The sequence below is a fragment of the Brachypodium distachyon genome, chromosome 3 (genome assembly GCF_000005505.3).
Source record: "Brachypodium distachyon strain Bd21 chromosome 3, Brachypodium_distachyon_v3.0, whole genome shotgun sequence".
NCBI lineage: Eukaryota > Viridiplantae > Streptophyta > Magnoliopsida > Poales > Poaceae > Brachypodium > Brachypodium distachyon.
The window spans coordinates 13,847,822-13,866,726 of record NC_016133.3 but is presented as its reverse complement, the minus strand read 5'-3'; the positions used below and the strand labels follow the sequence as shown (position 1 = coordinate 13,866,726).

The 18,905-nt window shown below is 43.5% G+C and overlaps 3 protein-coding genes and 1 long non-coding RNA gene across 5 annotated transcripts; 2 read left to right on the top strand and 2 right to left on the bottom strand.

Moving 5' to 3' along the window:
* Positions 1–4,015: 4,015 nt before the first annotated feature.
* LOC112271454 lies at positions 4,016–6,010 on the bottom strand. 2 transcript variants are annotated; one of them, XR_002964431.1, is made up of 6 exons: positions 5,881–6,010; positions 5,680–5,786; positions 5,363–5,570; positions 4,847–5,251; positions 4,580–4,746; positions 4,016–4,496 (listed from the first exon to the last, which is right to left on the bottom strand). It is a non-coding gene; the product is annotated as an uncharacterized LOC112271454 (long non-coding RNA). The 2 variants fall into 2 exon arrangements; XR_002964430.1 differs by having other exon boundaries at positions 4,580–5,251.
* On the top strand, positions 5,915–8,683 carry LOC100831555 (putative leucine-rich repeat-containing protein DDB_G0290503). Its single transcript, XM_003571362.4, has 2 exons — positions 5,915–6,313; positions 7,189–8,683. The coding sequence occupies exons 1-2, from the start codon at positions 6,110–6,112 to the stop codon at positions 8,365–8,367; spliced, it is 1,383 nt and encodes a 460-aa protein (XP_003571410.1). The 5' UTR covers positions 5,915–6,109; the 3' UTR covers positions 8,368–8,683.
* A 1,209-nt stretch (positions 8,684–9,892) lies between these two features.
* LOC100820926 (KIN14B-interacting protein At4g14310) lies at positions 9,893–13,614 on the bottom strand. The gene is made up of 3 exons (XM_003573366.4): positions 11,647–13,614; positions 10,923–11,545; positions 9,893–10,663 (listed from the first exon to the last, which is right to left on the bottom strand). The coding sequence occupies exons 1-3, from the start codon at positions 13,564–13,566 to the stop codon at positions 10,129–10,131; spliced, it is 3,078 nt and encodes a 1,025-aa protein (XP_003573414.1). The 5' UTR covers positions 13,567–13,614; the 3' UTR covers positions 9,893–10,128.
* A 2,831-nt stretch (positions 13,615–16,445) lies between these two features.
* LOC100846734 (L-lactate dehydrogenase B) lies at positions 16,446–18,759 on the top strand. Its single transcript, XM_003573365.4, has 2 exons — positions 16,446–17,212; positions 18,137–18,759. Exons 1-2 carry the CDS (start codon positions 16,595–16,597, stop codon positions 18,581–18,583), a joined length of 1,065 nt encoding a protein of 354 aa, XP_003573413.1. The 5' UTR covers positions 16,446–16,594; the 3' UTR covers positions 18,584–18,759.
* The last annotated feature ends 146 nt before the right edge of the window (positions 18,760–18,905 follow it).

Genomic DNA, 18,905 nt, shown 5'->3' with positions numbered 1-18,905 from the left:
TCCTAAAAATAATTCTAAGTACAATCAAGAGGTACACCTGCAGAGAATCTTTGTAATCATTACAAGGGTTTGGATTGAAGTACGTACGCAAGACATCTTATGAGTTATCCCTGCTAGCGTAATCATCACAAGGTGTTCGGATTACTAATATCCTTGGGAACTCTTGAAGACTTGTTCATTTTTAAACCATTGAAGACATGCATGCTTGTACAAAGGCGAGAAATATGAGAAGGGTCCATTTTAGTACTATGTGATGGGATCTCACGCATGTTACTAGATTCCATCCATGCATGATGCAATTTATTAACTAGATTGACCACCATGTTTATTTGATCCAATTGGCTGCACCCCTTTAATTTGTAGCCTGTCCCTAATATCCCCCAAAAGAGGTCTTCTTTGCAATTTGATGTAACTCAATGGCAATGCTTGTCCTTTTCATCTATTAATTGTTCACTTTTCCGGTGGCACAGCCAATCATATCACTAAAATCTGCCTGTAGAATTGCTTTTCTTGATCACCACGGGATAACATAAAAGATTACTCCCATGGATGTATCGAAGATCAATAAAGCTTTTATTTTCAAAGAAAAAAATCACTCCCGCCATTTGAACAGAAGACATGTTTCTCAATCTTGTTTTAACTTTTTCCAAAGGAATCTCAATAAAAGAATACAAAATGCCATTGACAAGAGGAACTAGTAGCATACTGGTGCGTGGCAACGAAGCATTCTCCTTTCTTCCTCCCAAGGCTCGAAATCAAGAAGATGGCAACGTTAGGACCTAATTAAAGAAGATACTCCAAGATTAAAGCACAAACATTAACTAGTAAATATACTAGTTAATTAAGCCGGCTAGAGACCATTGACGGCTGCAATTACAGCTCCTTGCTGAATTAATGCAGCATTACCTAAAGCTGCCTTAGTCCCCATCCGGCATTTCTTTTCAAACTTTTGGAGAGGTGATCTTTTTTCCCTTTTTACCTAACCGTTTCTTTGCTCCGAGGGTTCCTTCATGGTCATCCTCTCGTTTATTTTATTTTTTTACTCTCTTGCTGAGAAAATTATTTTTTAGTTTTTTTAGTTTTTTTAGTTTATTTATTCTTAGGAAAAATGTTATGCTCCATGGGTAGCCTCACAAGTCACAAACCTTCTAACTTTCTAATCCTACCGTATTCTTGCTGTAATTCTCAGGCCGATTTTATTTAGAACAAAAGGTGCATAGATATATATCGGTTTTGATATGTTTTACGATATAGCTACATGTATCTTTTTGCTTATATATATATTTGTATGAGATGGTAAAACAGTCGAGGTCACTTTCTCCTCCATTATTTGCTCAAGCACATTTTCTTCCTTGCTATTTCACAAGGAAGAAAAGGCAATCAGTAAATGGATGTAATTAACAACCTTACAGAATATGAAGCGATGAACCATCAGCATGTCGGATTTTACGAAGGGGTCTGTGGCTATGGTGAGAGTAAGGTTGTTTGTTCTCACCTACTTGGGTTCAATCCTTCAAATTGACATGGTATCGTATTTATTCATAGTATACACACACAAAAATGGCATCGGATTTTGGTGACTAGAAAGGCTAGACTAAATTAAGAGTCCTAAATGAATTGCTTGATTGTCATATTAAAGGAGCTCGCTGTGACGTTAACCAAAACTTGCATGGATTCTTTCACACAAAAAAGAGAGAAAAGGGAAACAATAAAAGGACCAATTGAGAGAAAAAGGTTGCAAAGGCAAGGCATCGAAGGATTCCATTTAGCAGCGGAGAAGTAATGGTTGATGACCAAGACTCTCACATCACAATGTCTCCAATGTGTGTCATATATATGCTACATGAAAATAAGATTTCTATCTTCTTCTTCTTCTTCTCTAAAAAGAAGTATATATGAGTATGCATCTCCAATACAGTGGCATATGCTACATGATTTTATTTTATTTTTGCATCTCCCGTATATGGCATATGCTATCCATATACACATATGTGTTTGCAGCTTGATACGGTGTAGAATAAAATGCGTGTAAAGTACAAAACAGAACTATAAAGTGTACCGTGTATGTCTTTAATTTGGAGCTTTGTAAAACAAAATGCACATTTTTGTGCAGCGGAGGCCGGAAACGCCCACTAAAAGTAGTAAAAGATTCTGAATTTTTTACAATATACACTTGTCACAAATTTAGATCAAAAAGGATACACGGACCGAAAAACAAAGAAGAGAAATTCAATGAAGATAGTGTTAGTGTGTTGAATTCATGGTCCAATTTGAACTAGCTACAATTATAGCAAAAGAAAAGAAAATCGAAAAGGAGGTATTAGCCTTGATTAGGACCAAATCAGAGTGCCACGCAAAGGAGATATGGCAAAATGCAGGATAACGTCTTGTTGCCACACAAAATTGATGATAATGTATTATTGTGCCGAAAACAAGGCAATTCTAAGTTATGCATGTCATTTGGTAGTTCTTAAGATAATGTCAGATGTCTCTTTCCGAGTGCAACCTGAAAATGGAATCTGGATACTGCGTGGCTCAATGGACGATCCCAAGAAAACAAAACACAAAAAGGGGCTGCACTCAGGACGTCACGCCATGCCTGTGCGTGGCATCTTCTCTTCTTCTTTTTTGACTTTAAAAAATAATACCTGCACGATTGCAGTCCGACAGTATATAAATATATAATTTTTATAAAGTGAGACATCAAAGTGCAATCTTCGAAGATCGAATTTTGGTGAGCTGCCAGCACATGCACCTAGCTGCCTGACCACCCAAGTTATGCTTGGTTCTCGGCATCTTCTCTTCTTGTATCCCCTTCTCCTATTTCCTTTTAAGATTCAGTTGTTTCCAAATACTATATAGTACTAGGCTCAAAGCTAATTCAGTTTTGGCTAGCCATGAAGTGTTAATTATTTGCTCTGTTAATTTTCTTTTTGTATTTTCTGGCATGACATATATTTTTGTAGTATCTATGCAGTATGCACTCGATTATTTCTCATATTTTTCACAACTTTTAGAGAGCGTTTCCAAGCTTGGGGTGGAAACATTTGATCATCCACGTGTTCATCAAATCATTCATCCAGGAACTAAATTAAGGAGCCAAACTCAACACTGGAGAAGAATCTAATCAGGCTAACGATCTGAGAGACTCCATGCTACTGATAACTTTATCATTTTCAAAGCCACCTTTGTGTTTGTTACATCAACTGATTGATAGAAGGCATTACGTGCACCCAACCCTTACAAAAGCCAGACTTTTTTTTTGACAGCATACAAAAGCCAAACTTTTGACAACGCAAGGGAAGAATAATTGGCGCCCTGGACTTGTTAATCATCTCACCAGCCATTAACTTTTTATTGAGGAAAATGGTAATAATGTTGCCATGTGCATTTTTTAGCTAAATTTTCGAATGAGCAAAGCAAAGCAAAGCAGCAGCCGATCGATGTCAATGTGTTCCATCGTATGCCTCATCTTTCACCTTTACATAATGATGTCAGCAAATGGATGACACGTGTGTATATATTTATGGTCCCATTCTTTACCAAATTTTGCACGTGTACATTCAATATATAGCATGACGTATTATTATTCCATGAAACTTTTCAGAGCGAAAACTGTTTTAGAGAAATGACGCATTTCGAATAAGCTTAATTGCCCGGACAGGAAAAGCCCTGCTTTACAGAGCCCAAAGGCACAAAGCTTTCAGAGGAATGAAGTGGAGAACAGTGCAGCTGAGTGAGTGACACTGCAATAGTGCAATGTGCCTCACTAAGCTAAGCATATGTATGAGTCATGCATGGAGCTTTAACATGGTGATTATTGGAGCTTGTATGCAAAGAGGAAGAAAGGTTGCTGCTAGTGATGTGAGCTTTTAGGCCATGCAGAAATGCAGGTTATTTATATTCATTCTGGTGTGTGTAGCTTTTTGGTAGATGCCTGGCTGGCTGCTGCTCTTAATTTCGGCATGGACTTTTTTATTTTTTGAAAGAAAAAAATATATGCAAAGAAATTCTTGATTGCTATAATTTCAGACCTTGGCACTTGCTTACGCGACAAATGGCACCAGCCGCTAATTACAACTACAGGTGAAGAACTCAAGTTTGATGATATGACACACTTCCCTAGCTACTGGCGCTACTAAATAAATATACAGTATGGCAACATCATATACCATGATCTAATAAAAATATAAGAAATACAACCTTCAATCTTTAAGCATCTACGAGTATGAGACAAAAAATTGTCACATGCCCTTCAATTCATTTCGTCGTCCCTGAGGTATCAGAGGCAGCGTGAACCTTCCTGACGATCCAGAGAGCGATGCTCTTCCATCTCCATCTGAGCTGCTGCTTCTCCTTGCTCACCTCCTCTTGCTGCTGCTCATGGCTTCTTCTCCTTCTCACGCCACCATTGTCACCCTTGAGAGCAATGGCCTCTGCTGCTTCATACGCCATTGTCAGGACGGCGACTCGCTGCTCGATTTTGACTTTTGATGCTGCACACACAGGGGGCCAGTACAGGAGATTGAGAAACCAGCTGGTGTTATCTCTGGTGGAGACTTCATAATCAATGCACCACCTTATTGGTATTTGTAGGAAGATCTGTCTTGGCAGTCAAGGAACAGAGATGTCTGAGTTCTGGAGTCAAAGGCCATTAGGTCAATGTATGCATAATTGCGATGTCTGGATTTCATCTCTGAGAATTATTCTTTCGTTGCTGCCACGTTTCGCATGAGCAGAGAAGACCTGCGTTTCCAAGAACGATCGCCGGAATAAACTTATCTGAAAACCTGAATTTTATGTGAGTAAGAACAGGTAAATGAAGGAATATAAATAAACCCCCAACCACCAATCAAGGAATGTTGATGTTGATGGCACAGCTCGACGTGCAGCCCATTAGCCGTCCAGTGTTCATTCCATGCACGATGACACCATTTCGTCGTTGAAATGGTCACTCTGATCTATCATCCATCTGCAAATCGAAACTGCAGGTGCTGCTACCAACTTACCATGCTATCTTCTAGACTTCTCTTGCCTTCCCAAAGGTAAAAACTTTGCCAAGACAATCACATGGCTATAACTAAGCTTAATACTCTACTTATTTGAGTCTCTTGCTTTTCAAGATTATACACTTCGACTAAAAATTAGCAGCAATGTATGGATTACGTGACAGAAAATCAATACCTCGGGATTCGTGCTTAGAAGCAATTTCCTCGCAGGCTGTGATTTTGTAAGTACAAACAAGTATTCTCTGCGAAATTACCAATGTACAGAGTACAGGCAGTCAAAGTTCAGTTTTGGCAAAATCATGCACACCTCGCGTAAATTGAAGTATTAAACCAACAGACGGAGTAGTAATTACCTATGTGTCTCTTCTGGGCGATTCCATTTAGACTATGTGAGTAGCACTAGGTTTCACATCCATTATGGTTAATAAAATCTCACACGACCTTTGATGGAGCTCGCCTAGGTCAAAGAAACCCGGTGTCCTGCATGCATGGTGGAGCACTAGCCCCTTCTGCTGCTCCATGAATAGATTACTCATCTTGAGGTGATTCCTGCCTGGAGATCTGAGCAAGAAGCACACAAGAATCTCATTAATTGTCATCTTGTTCCCTGTTGACTTTGCAACTCTGGACGGCCATGTATGTATGCAATGGAGAGGAAATTTTACATTACCGTGAAACCATCGGTTTTACATCATCATCCACCAAACCAGCGGTTGCTCGCAACCATCCGATGCGTGATAGACGGCACAAAGCTCGTGCAATCTCATGTCATCTTTCCTGCAGTCAATCAGCTTCTCCCCAGTAAGTGCAAGTCAATGGCATACACGTCATCTTATTAATTGATCCCATGGCTCAGAGAATAGACTAGTACTTCAATGTCATGTGCATTAGCATATGAGTGTATCACCATTCACCACATCGATCTGGCTCTAAGTCCTGCAGTTCCAAACCCCCCAAGCAAAAGCCAATAACCTTGAGCTGCAGCTCCATTGATTTCCTTCACATTTCTGCAGCAAGCAAAGATCCTGCAGAGGAATAAGGCAGGGGAGTGTTGTGAAGGAGAGCAAGTACACTGTGCGCTGGTAAGGAAGGAGTAGGAGATGGATGGGAGCAAGTACAGACAAAAGGGGTATGGGATGGCCGGCGCCGGCAATAGACTCCCCTGTGTGCTGTTCCTGTTGGTGGTCCTTGCCGCTGCCGCACTGAGCGTCGTCGTCATGCACAAGGCGAGGGAGCAGCGCGCCTTTGCTGGGCTTCTCCGGGAACACGACCAGCAGGCCGCCTACCTCCGGATGCTCCTACAGGTAAGGCCATGGGTCATCTTCTTCTAGTTTCCTTTACCTTTTTAGATCATGCAGACTATGCAATGCAAGAACAATGATTCTGCATAAAACTGTTTTTATTTTGTTTAAGAATGTGAAATGGCACAAATGTTAGAACAATTTATGAGTTGGGAAGCTTATCTGTGCCGACCAGTTAGCAAGAGCTGCTGTCTCCATTTTCTTTCTAGTGGAATATGGATATACCTCGCGAAATGAAAAATATTGCTCATGTTTCCAATCTTCTGTACAATCATCATGTAAACCAATCTGTACTGCGCAGGTAACTTATACACAATGTAAGAAATAAGCATGTAAATTTTACAATCTGAAAATCCTATGACATGTATGAACACTCATGTGAAGAATCACATATTAATGATATCCTTAGAAGAAAACCTTTGGGCTAAAAGCATAGTACGAAGAAGGTTTTGCCAAATAGTAACCGCTAGGCAGTCAGTTTTGGTATCATAATTGAATACTGATGAAAAAATTGTGCTGGCTAGTGCCAGTTTGTAGGAAAACTTGGTGAACCAAGAGTTATGTACACTTAGACTTTTCTCTAACAGCATACTCCACTATGTAATGATAGTATTTGAATTAACATAAAAATGTATAAACAATTAACAGTATAAAAACTGCCCATTTCTTTTACCAGTTTTAACTTATAACCAGTGGCATGAATTATGAATAACCAGTAGCAGTGTAGAGTTCTAAAATCTTGTTTATGTAGCACATATATGTGGTTTTCAAATTCAGGCAAAAAAAACGAGAGACCGAGCAGGAGCACTGCCAATTCATTAAGTTATGAAAATCAGGAAAATCAAACTAACCAAACACTGTACCATCATTCTTACCAGAAAGAGAAGGCATATAACAAAGAGACGAAGAGGAAGGGGGAAGAAATGAAAGCCACGATATCTTCCCTAAGAACTCAAAAGACAGACCTGAAAACGAAGCTCAAGGGGCTGGAAGCCATAGTCGCAAGTCTTAAGGACATGCAGAAAGAACTCGAAGCGTCTCTCAAGGAGAGAGAGAGCCGCATCAGCCAAATGGACGAGAAATCCAGAAATCTTCATAACACGCAGAAAGAACTAGAAGTATCTCTCAAGGAACGAGACAGCCGTATCAAACAAATGGAAGAGAAAGCCACAAGTCATCAGAACACTCAGAAAAAACTGGAAACATCCCTCAAGGAGAAAGACAGACGCATCAACCAATTGGAAGAGAAAGCGACCACAGGCTCAAACCCTGACCAGATGGCAGCTCTGATGGAGATCCTGCAGCAGAAGGAAGCCGAGCTCGAAGAAATCAAAACTAGGTTCCAAGATTACAGGGCAAACAACAGAAAGGTTGTAACTAGTAAGAGCAGTCTAGCACAAACAAACAATGGTAACACAAGACCAGTCGTTGTAGTGGCAGGAAATGTTACAGACTCCAGAAATACTACCATGCCTGCTACGTCAGAAGAAAAGAGATCTGGCAACACCACCATTACAGAAAGCAAACACGAGAAACAAAAGGTCAGATCTTTAGAACAAAAGCAGGTGAAGGTCACAGGCAACACAGACGATGATGACTTGCAAGATGGAACCAGTGATCTTTTTTTAGATATAGATGATATTTATGGAGACAATCATGCCAGGAAGCCTGAATTTCCTCAGCGGAACAAGAAGTTTTTGACCAACAGTCATGTCGACAACCAGTATTCAGGACACTCCCTGGATCAGGACACCGAACGTGTCACATACAACAAGCTGCTGGAGAAGGAAAACAGCAAAGCAGATGAAACTAAGAACAACAGTACTGATGGGCACTTGGAAAAACAATCCAAAGACAGCTTAATTGCTGCCAGCCTAAATAGAAAGAAAGAAGCATCAAAAGAGAAGCCTGGTGCTGCTGATGTGAAGCCCAAGGTGCCAGTAAATGATGATGGAACACAACAGCAAAACAAGAAGCAGAAGAAGAAAAGGTCCAGATCCAAGAAGAAGATGGCCGATGGTGCAACCATTAATGGTGAAGGAGAAGTTACCAAATAAAAGGGGAGTATGGGCCAAATTGATACCAGTGTGAGTTTCTGGACCTAGAAAGGTTACTGGACTACAATGGTAGTACGGCTTAAGAGAACCTCCTGATTACTTGATAGAGGACAAGAGAAATGACATTTTCATATGTTGAAATGCATTGGAGAAATGAAGGCAGAGAGTACATGAGCAAATACATTGATCTATTTATAGCTCATAGAAGCACATAAGTCAGTTTTCTACAGTATCAAATATTGGTTTTGTTTTCAAGCAATCGACACTATAATTTTCTTACATTATCTTCTATTAGAAAGAAAGTTTGCACGTAGTACATCGTACGGCTTGCACAAGACTTGAGTAACTTTGCTTCTGAGTACAGCAACCCATTCTGTGCTGTTTGATTTTTGCAAGCAAGTATACGTGTGGAGTCCATGATCCTAACCCGCACAAACAATGGTAGCTAAAAACTACATATTACAGGTAGAATTTGTTGTGCAGCAAGCCCGAGTGCCAGAACAAGCTTGATAGAAGATGCAATGCAACAGTAAGCAATTACATCGATTAGAAATTGAGAATGACAAATAACATTTAGTAACTACAAGTTCAGATCACAAATCCAAGTAGTACAACGCAGTATGTGTACACCCATTAAGCAAGGATTCAAAGCTTCTGTGCAAGCCCAAATGGGAGAAAAACTGAAAGTATTTAGTTGTTTACAAACATGCCCAAATGATGTTGGGAACCTATCAGCAGTCAATTACACATAATGAAGGCTCACCTTCCTCAGAGGAAGGACAATGTACTCTTATCATCAACCATTGGATACTAGTAGAACACAGCAACTTGTTCTGATAAATGCAAATAATTTTTCTTTGAGAAAAGTTACAACTGAATATGATCAGCAATTGCTTTTCTTCACAATTAGTTAGACCCCAATATCTGTTAATTGTAATTGGAAACCAAGACATGGCAAAATCACAAGAAACAAATTGTTTTCGCTGCAGAGATGAACTGACAGGGAGAATGGCTATACTAATACAGCATATACAAAGAGAACACGCCCTCTGAGCTCAGTGCACGAATTAACAATACCATAACCAAATAGCCCTAGTCCAAGAAATAATGAGCAAAACCTGGAGGGCACCCAGAGTTCTGATATTTCCTGCCAAGGTTCTAGCATTCCAACTCAAATGGATGCCTGCATGAGCCTTGCTGTATTCCTGCCCCCGGCACGAGCCTCTGCTATATGTGCCATGCCCTGCTGATGCTTGCCACTAGACTTAATAAAGTCTTCAGAGAGGATAACTTCGCAAAACCATGATGCTGCTGATCTTAGGATGAATAAGCTCAGAGGGTGCACTGCATGTATGTATGTATATAGTTCACCTGGACACAGCTAACTGGGGAATTCAGGTCAACAAAGAAAGGGGGGTCTTCATCATCAATAGAAGATGGGCCTTAATCAGCTAACAAGAATTGATGTTGAGAAATATTGAGTGAATTTGTATGCGCCAGTTCATCAAACTGTATTCAGAAGATGTTTCAGTAAATACAACTAACGGTCCAGACATCCAGTGTTGGGGAAGAACACGGGTACATAAAATGTAATAGGATAAAACAAGGATACAATAGATATTAAATTAACTCTAGGAACAAAAGGTCAACATTTTCTGCTAATACAGTGAAAGCAAGATGCTTTACATGACAGATGACTACTGAAGCAAATCATGAACTACATATATTACATGTCACATGATACATGCCACAAATAGATAGCTATGACAGATACCTCCAATGTGCTGGACGGTCTTTCGACACCAGAAGAACCCTTGATGATGAGTAATCAAATGTAGGACAGTACAAATCATCAGAGCCAATAACCTCTCTTACGCCAATAGTGTTTCCACGGTCAAAGCTATAAGTTTGCTGAATGTCTTCTTCATTAAAGGTGTCGAAGGCAAACAATCCCATACCACATGCAGCCAACACAACGTTGGAGTTACCCCACACTTGGGTTATTGAAGAATGATGAATGTGAGCATTGAACTCTGGCAATTCATAGGTTGCAACAAGTTTCCCCTTTTTCAGTGAATATTGCTGAACTCGTGGTTTCAGCCCCCCTTTTATTTGCAGCCTACCTTCTGTGCTGCCAATGAATACTGAGTCCCCACGTGAAAAGACTGAGTTCGCCGTGCCACCATGTCTTGCCATTTTAAGACCAATGCCAGAAGGTACACGGAAGTCAAATACATTGACACTTTCTTGTGTAGTAAAAACACCATCATTTCCCTCCACCTCAGATGAGCTAACTCTGCAAAATACAGCCGCAAACAGGTCAATGATGGGTGAGCTAGAACACAAAGGAGAGTAATCTGCATCTGCGTCAGATAATTATATTTCAAAGTTTAGCTTTATCAATTACCAGGACAGAATAATATGAAATGCTTATACCATAAGCACATAACTTATTGGTAATTAACGAAGTAAAAGAATTATGTCACCTAGGCAGGATCTCAAAGGGCACCACAATGGAACATGAATAACAGTTAAGGTAAGATTTTCCGAATTACCTTTGACGAACTCCTCCACCCACCTCAGCATCTGTGTTGTTCACATGAAGGCAGTAAACTCTTTTACCAGCAGAAGCAACAGATAATAAGGGTTGCGGATTAAGTGAATTCACATCCCACAACCCAATTGACTCAGTCCCAGCAATCACTACCTTCCCCTTGCTTCGCCATTGTAGTGGGCTGGAGTACTCCATTCCCTGTACTGGATTGCTTACTTCCCATTTCATCACTACATCGCCATCACGGATATCATAAGCCGTGACCATCTTTTGCTTGCTAGCAGTAGAAAGCAGGAGAGGTCCACATGGTCTATACCACCATTGCTGTCGTTCTGCGGTTGAAATAGCAGAACTAGATCTTGATGAACCTACATTATGTAGTGGCCCAAGTACAGTTCTGGATAATGGTACAGAAGAAGGACGAGATGTCTCCTCAACATGAAATGCTTTTACTTCTCTGCTGTAGTAATCCCAGCTGCAAAACCCAGGTTCCAGTGCATTGCCAGCCGACGCTGCAACTACATATCTACCGGAGCACCCGTCCACACCTGGGGCACGAATCAACCAGCAATCCCCCCAAGTATTATGTGACACCACACTGGGAGGCTTATATTCGGATTTGAACTGTATCAATAAAGTATAATGTAGTCAACACTTGAAAAAAAATATTGTTTATGCACAAAGCTATGAAAATAAGCGAACATGGAAAATAAATAATCTAGTACCTCATGGTTTGCAATGTCATAATAAGAGCAGGTGCCATCTCCGTGAGCAAGAAGAACAGCTTCCCCTTCTGAAACAAACCATCCACCTGTTGCAGACTTGTTTCCTATCCCTGATAATTGATCATCAGAAGGCTCCTCGACTTCCTCCTGTATCACCATTGAAGACTTGTTTTCCTGCTCATCAAACCCTTCTACTGTCTCAGTAGCAAGCAATTCGATTTCCTCCGTCGAACCATCTAGATTCTTCGCGCTGCCTTGGCCAGATGTCTTGCTACGAGCATCTGCTGCTTCACATATCATGAGATTTTTTAAGTTTTTAGCTCTGCGATCCTTAAAGAAGTCACTCTCTTCACCATCTAAGGAAGCCAGAAACTCCATGGCTATACTGTTCTCATCGTCACGGGTCTCAACGGTAGCAAGTTCTTTTTTCTCACTACAGCCTTTAAGAAGAGCCATGCACGTCTCCTGATGAGTAGAAGTAGACGTTCTACGATCCCTCAACAGTTTATGATGTGGAAAAAACCTCGCCTCCAGTTCATCAGTATCCATTCCTTTTCCAGCTTGCTTCAGGTCACCTGGCTTCACAACAGCACTTTTGTCACTTGCAGCCTGCTTAGTCTGAGAAATCTCACAGTCAATGCTATCTTCAGTACCTAGCTGAATCTTATTGTCGACCTTGACATGAGAAATCGCCTTCTCAATGGCGGTAATTTCTTTCTGGATATTTGACAATATCTGCTTTGGCTCATCCGGATTGTTCTCATCCAGCATTTCTTTGGTCTTCTTGATATCCGTGGCGATCTTCTGGACCCTCCCTTCCAGTGCAGCTAGTTTCTCATGCAGCTTGCTTGGGTACTTGTTCAAACTGCACACAGTTTTCGCCGATCTTGCCTCCTCAGTTGCTGCTGCTTTCTCGAAAACTCTAATCCTGTCTGCCAACTTCACCTTCTCTTCCTGCTTCTTACACTCATCGATCTTCTGATGTTCTCTCACTTCGAAACGAACATCATTTGAGTCTACGACTTGGACAGTGAACACCGGAATAACAGAATTGTCCGCTGCCTCCCCATCATTCTGGGTGGCAGAAAATGGCACAGATTTGGTGGAAGCCTCCACTGAACCAGTGAGGCCAGCAACAGCTTTATTGGGATTGATCTCCTTCACCAGCTCCATATCAAGTCCCTCTTTCTTCCTACTGAATCCATCACCTGGCATTGCCTTCAAATCAGTGCACTCTCCTTTCCAACAAATCTCATCACTTTGCTTATTCACATTGGCCCCTCTTCTCCCCCTTACCTCCTCACACTGCTTTGCCAAATTCACACCAAAGCTCTCTCTTTTCCCACTGATCTGCTGGTTCGCCTTCGGATCAAGGCTGACCCTTTTCCTGCCAACCAGATCTGCCTCCTTCGGCTTGGCATCGACAAAGCCTTCTCTTTTCCGGCTGGTCTCGTCGACCCTCTTGGCCCTTGTACCTCTCGCATCGGAGCCCTCCCTCCTCCCACCGATCTCATGAGCAGCAGGCGCACCACTCGCCACCGACCTCCTGCCCCTCTCGGAAGACGCGGCCCTGATCCCGCCGCTCACGCTCCGCCGCAACCCCGCGTCCGTCCCGACGGAGGCCCTCGCCGGCAGCAGCGCGGAGGCCCGGAGCGTGGAGACGAGCTTGGTGGAGTCCACCGAGCTCGGGATCCGGCTGGCCCTCGGGATCGACGAGGTGGACCACCTCACTGCGGAGGTGGGCTTGGCGGGCTTGGACGCGGAGTTCTCCTTGCCGGCGGCGGCGGCGGTGGGGGTGGGTGTGCGGCGCGAGGCGGAGGAGGACCTGGGGGTGAGCGCGCGGGGGGCGGGGGCAGTGGCAGTGGCAGCGGCAGCCTTTCCGCCGCTCCCGCCGCCGCGGTCCTTGAGGCGGGTGGCCATTGGCTGGGCTAGGGTTTGGGCAGTTCGGGGAAGACGAGGGCTGGGGGGTGAAGGATTTGAATGGCGTTTTTTGGGGGATGGCTGATTTGAGATTTAGATCACGGGAGGGAGCGTTCCAAAATTCGAAATTTTCCGGGCGCGAGGCTGGCTGGCCTGTGGGCCCGGAATGGATGGGCTGCCTTCTAGCTTGGGCCTGGGAAGAAGCCTGCCATTCCGGCCTCCCCCAAGGCAACGGAGTACTGTCGTTCTCAAAAAAAAAAAAGCAATGGAGTACTGTCAAAAAAAAGGTGGCAAAAACTAGTGGACAATCATTTCTGTTAAAGAAAAAATAGGGAATAATATTTTACAAAAAACAAATGTTTGGAAAATATTGATCACTAAAACCATGTTAAACTTCCCTTAGTATTATGATGAATTCTCATAAAGATGAAGGGTACCCATCTAGAAAGATGGAGGAGCTCCGCCCATATCGGTATTGTAAATGGTGCAAAATATATCTACCTTCTTTCTTGTTGTTCAAGTTGTAATTAACGAACCAATGAAATGTAATGGAATCTTGAGGGTTTATTCGGTTTACGAGATTTTAAAATCACAATAATAGATAAAGTAGGGATTTAAATGCCATTTACATTTCAATTTTTAGAAATTTCTCGTGTGGCCGGACTCACATAATGGTAATAACCATTAGATATTAGGTCAATTCGAACATCTTTGAAAATCTAGCATCTCTGTTCCCGAGGGTTCAAATCCTCCGAAAAATCTTGGCTCAAGGGTTTGGCAACACGGTTTTCGTGTTGGCATGGCAGGAGCCTAGCAGTGTTCTCCAAGAAACTGAAAGCAGCTTAACTGATCGTATCACCAGAATGCACCCATGCTTAGCTGCGTGTGCGTATGGTCAGGTTTGGCAGGCTCCGCTTTCGTGCTTTCCTTACCAACGGAATGAACGGTCGTCAGGTTTGGCAACTTCACTTTTCTTCATGTGCAAGTGCAAGTGGGAGGCCAGCTGCCTGCATATGAAAATGGCCGGTATAATCTGATCAGTAAAAGGTAAAATTCCTCTGTTGTCTGAGTAACTAATGTTACTGCTCCCTCGGTGCTTTATTTCGGGACGGAGGAGTATTTGCTTTCTAAAGCTGGACTGACGATCCTGTTTCTGTAAATTCCATTGCGTGTATAACTCGTATTTCCTCCATCTCATATTAAGTGACTCAAATTTGTTTAAATATGAATGTATCTATGCTTAAAATGTATAATAGAAAATCACTTAATATGAAAAAGAAGTGAGTATTATCTCCAGAACAGCTGTTTTCTAGTAGTAATAAGTAAAACAAAAGGGTGTGCATTATATGCAAATGGTCAGGTCGTGGTCAAAGCTTGCCGGCGTACATCGACCAATGCAGGATCTGACCGGCAACCGTACGGAATGGAACCAGCTGCAGAATTACTTTAGTGCTACTTTCTTGGGGTCTTTCTGGCGACTGGCCTCTTCTCCAAGAAACAAATTTGAAAGGGACGGAGTGAAGAAACCGGCTGCGGTATTTTGAAGCATAGGCATCCATGGTTTTCCTTGTTGGCCAATCCAGGGGTAATCCAATTCTGCAAAACTAAAATAGACGTGCAAATTTTGAAGCCACATGCCCACATTTATGCTCCTAACTTTTTCGCGAACAGTGATAATTTTTTGTGGCCTGTGGCAAAAAACACAAAGTTGACTACGGTATTTTTTTAGCACTAAATTTACCTTCTTGACGTAAAATGTTTTCAATGCAAATTTACAAGCATGTTTGAGCATGTCCAAGAGCATAGCAAAATTTGAGTAGCTATATTTCCATCTAAAATTCAGTAGCCAGATTTTACTACCATCTCCATGCCATATTCCATCCTCTATATTGCACTTTCTTATTTTACTTATATTTTGTAATTGACTTCATATCCTGAACGTGTATATATTTACACTGGCAATAAAAAAATTAGATTACATCAATAGCTAAATTTCAGTGACAACCAATATTCGCAATTGTTTTCTTCTTCAGGAGCCTCATTCCTTCTTCTCCGCCAAGCCATCTCTAGGCCCTCTCTATTTTTTGTTTTTTCTCCAAGGATCGGCTCGTGTATCCTTCATGCTTCCACCGAGTCCACATCCAGAAGTGGCATTCCTCGCTCCAACTGGTGGCCAGGAGATCCACCTAATCTTCCACGACCACCAAGATAGTCACCCAAGACATCGATGGTGTTGGGGCCATGGAGATGGGTGCTCTAGTCGTTGCAAATCTATGCGCCACGGGTCTTGAACAAAACAAAGGTAGAAAAGGGTGGGGGTGGGGGGAATGTATACTCATTTTTAGCTCACATGAGTACAACCAATGTTAGTGGCTAAAGACGCCGCCGATAAATGGAGGGAATACTTCAATAGACAGTTGGTGGATAGTTGCACTCCAGCAACCTCTAAAGTTTGAAGGATGATGAAGAAAAGTAGATGCCCTTGCAAAATGGAGGCCATAATAGTTGCTCTCTCAGATACATAATAAGTGTCTGTAATCTAGTACTCCTACAAAGTTAGTAGAAATTTGTACTAAATTTTCAACACTTATTATGAATCGAAGGGAATACATTTAGAGTTTTCGGGGAAAGAGTAGCTATTTTTAGGATAACACCTTGATAACACACTCTTCCACATCCACGTGCTCTTAAAAGACTTTTAAATTGCTCTTAGTCCACTTTTCTTTTCTTCAAAACGTTGAAACCTACGCGAAGAGTTCCTATCTTCTTCTTCAAAAAGTAAAGTCCCTCCGTCAAAAACAAAACAAGATAAAATCACAAACCATGAGTGGTCAAAACCGGTAACTGGTAAGCGGTTTCTCTCTTTCCCGGGGGTTTATAAATATCGCCTCCCCCCAATCCCCATTCCCCACACCAAAGAAGAAATCATCCCATAAACAGTCCAATCCAATCCCCATTCCTTAATTCGCATTCAAATCCATCGATCTCATTCTCATCCCAGCAGCATCTCGTTCCAAGGAAGAAGAAGATGCACAAGACGTCATCGCTGTCGGAGCTGGGCTTCGACTCGGCGGAGGCCTCGTCGGGCTTCTTCCGCCCGGTGTCCTCCGGCTGCCCGCCGCCGTCCTCCTCCCCGCACCGCCGCCTCACCAAGGTCTCCGTCATCGGGGCGGGCAACGTGGGGATGGCGATCGCGCAGACCATCCTGACCCAGAACCTGGCGGACGAGATCGCGCTGGTGGACGCGCTCCCCGACAAGCTCCGCGGCGAGGCGCTGGACCTGCAGCACGCGGCGGCGTTCCTCCCGCGGGTCCGCATCGTCTCCGGCACCGACGCCTCCGTCACCAGGAACTCCGACCTCGTCGTCGTCACGGCCGGGGCCAGGCAGATCCCGGGCGAGACGAGGCTGGATCTGCTCCAGCGGAACGTGGCCCTGTACCGGAAGATCGTGCCCCCCGTGGCCGCCTGCTCCCCCGAGGCGCTGCTGCTGGTGGTTTCGAATCCTGTGGATGTGCTGACCTATGTGGCGTGGAAGCTGTCTGGGTTCCCGCCGAGCCGTGTGATTGGGTCTGGTACCAACCTTGATTCATCTAGGTTCCGGTTCCTCATCGCCGAGCACCTCGACGTCAATGCCCAGGACGTGCAGGTAATCGATGAATCTATCCATGAATCCATTGGGGCTCGCTGCCGTAGTCTGTAGGTCCGTGCCACGTGGCGGTGAGCATGTGCTTGTTGTTGACTGGTCTCCTCCGACAGGGGTGTGTCACACACTCACACCCTACTCCTGGCTGGATCTCATTAATTTGTTTTGTCTTTTTCTCTCGAAAGGTCGGCCTTAATGAATATGTTTAGTGGATTAACTAGTTTAGTGCCTGCACATAGTGTGTTTGGTGGATCAGTACCAAAACGTACTACTTTGTTCAGGATACCAGCTTCACTAAACTGAACTTCAGTTAAGTAAGTAGGATCGGTTGGTGTTGTGTTTGGAGAACAAAATTAAACGCGAAACAACCATATGTTTATACTAGCACTTCGTTAGAACCTTGGGAGGGGATGTGGGCATACGTTTGTCTGCTGACAAGCACTGAAGGTGATATACTAGTACAAGTCATAAAGAGTACCAAAATGACCTACAGGTGAAATTTTTCTCAAGAACATTACTACACCATGGTAGTAATTTATAGTTTTGGATTGCATATGTATTGTCAGAAAAATGCAGCTACATTTTCTTCTAGTTGTAGGTAATGAAACCATAATGGTATAATTCAGTTCGGTGTTGTTTTAACACTCCTGGTTCCCGTGTTAACTGGTAGTGGTATACAATCAGATGACTCCAGTTTTTGGCTTTTTGCTGCTCCTGAGTTGAGTTTGCCCCAGCGAAATCCAAAATGAAGCTGTTAATTTTTTACTGGACCATTGACTGATTTGTTTATACAACCATTTGGTATCTGGTTATACGAAGGATTTTTATCACTACCTGGAAATGCATTGTACAGAGGCAGAGTAAAAATTAGCAGCATAAAAATCCATCCCCAGTAATTAACCAAGCAAGCAAATGCTGATGCTGCAGGCTTACATGGTGGGGGAGCACGGCGACAGCTCCGTGGCGATCTGGTCGAGCATCAGCGTGGGCGGGATGCCGGCGCTCAAGTCGCTGCAGGACAGCCACAGGAGCTTCGACGAGGCGGCGCTGGAGGGCATCCGGCGCGCCGTGGTGGGCGGCGCCTACGAGGTCATCGGCCTCAAGGGATACACCTCCTGGGCGATCGGCTACTCCGTCGCCAGCCTCGCCACCTCCTTGCTCCGTGACCAGCGCCGGGTGCACCCGGTCTCCGTCCTTGCGGCGGGCTTCCACGGCATCTCTGACGGCCATGAGGTGTTCCTCAGCCTGCCAGCACGCCTCGGCCGCGGTGGCGTCCTCGGTGTCGCCGAGATGGACCTCACCGAGGCTGAGGCCGCGCAGCTCCGCCGGTCTGCCAAGACGCTCTGGGACAACTGCCAGCTCCTCGGCCTCTAGACTCTCATCCATCACCACTTCACAAGGGACCAAGTTCTTAATCTATCTATCTTACTACGCACCGTAATCTGCATGTTGCTGCCTGGCTACCACGCGAATGTTTGTGTTAATGTTGAGCTGTCATCTTAGTTCTGAGTTCTGTGAAATAAAGTGTGATTCGGTGCGAGCGTTGCTAATTTTGGTGTGTAACATCTTGGCTTGTTTCGGCGCCTTCTCGGAGAGTTCAGAGGGGCTATTTATGAATCCCCCTGAACACCTGAAGGATTCTCAGCTCTGCAGGTGGTCGATTCACTTGGGCTAACAAAGATTGCCTGGAGGCTGA

Coding starts and splice junctions, on each gene's coding strand:
- LOC100820926 (XM_003573366.4), bottom strand. CDS start 13,566: ATGGCCACCCGCCTCAAGGACCGCGGCGGCGGGAGCGGCGGAAAGGCT. Junction 11,546..11,646: donor ATGACATTGCAAACCATGAG/GTACTAGATTAT, acceptor TTATTGATACAG/TTCAAATCCGAATATAAGCC. Junction 10,664..10,922: donor GGTGGAGGAGTTCGTCAAAG/GTAATTCGGAAA, acceptor TGTATTTTGCAG/AGTTAGCTCATCTGAGGTGG.
- LOC100831555 (XM_003571362.4), top strand. CDS start 6,110: ATGGATGGGAGCAAGTACAGACAAAAGGGGTATGGGATGGCCGGCGCC. Junction 6,314..7,188: donor ACCTCCGGATGCTCCTACAG/GTAAGGCCATGG, acceptor CATTCTTACCAG/AAAGAGAAGGCATATAACAA.
- LOC100846734 (XM_003573365.4), top strand. CDS start 16,595: ATGCACAAGACGTCATCGCTGTCGGAGCTGGGCTTCGACTCGGCGGAG. Junction 17,213..18,136: donor TCAATGCCCAGGACGTGCAG/GTAATCGATGAA, acceptor CTGATGCTGCAG/GCTTACATGGTGGGGGAGCA.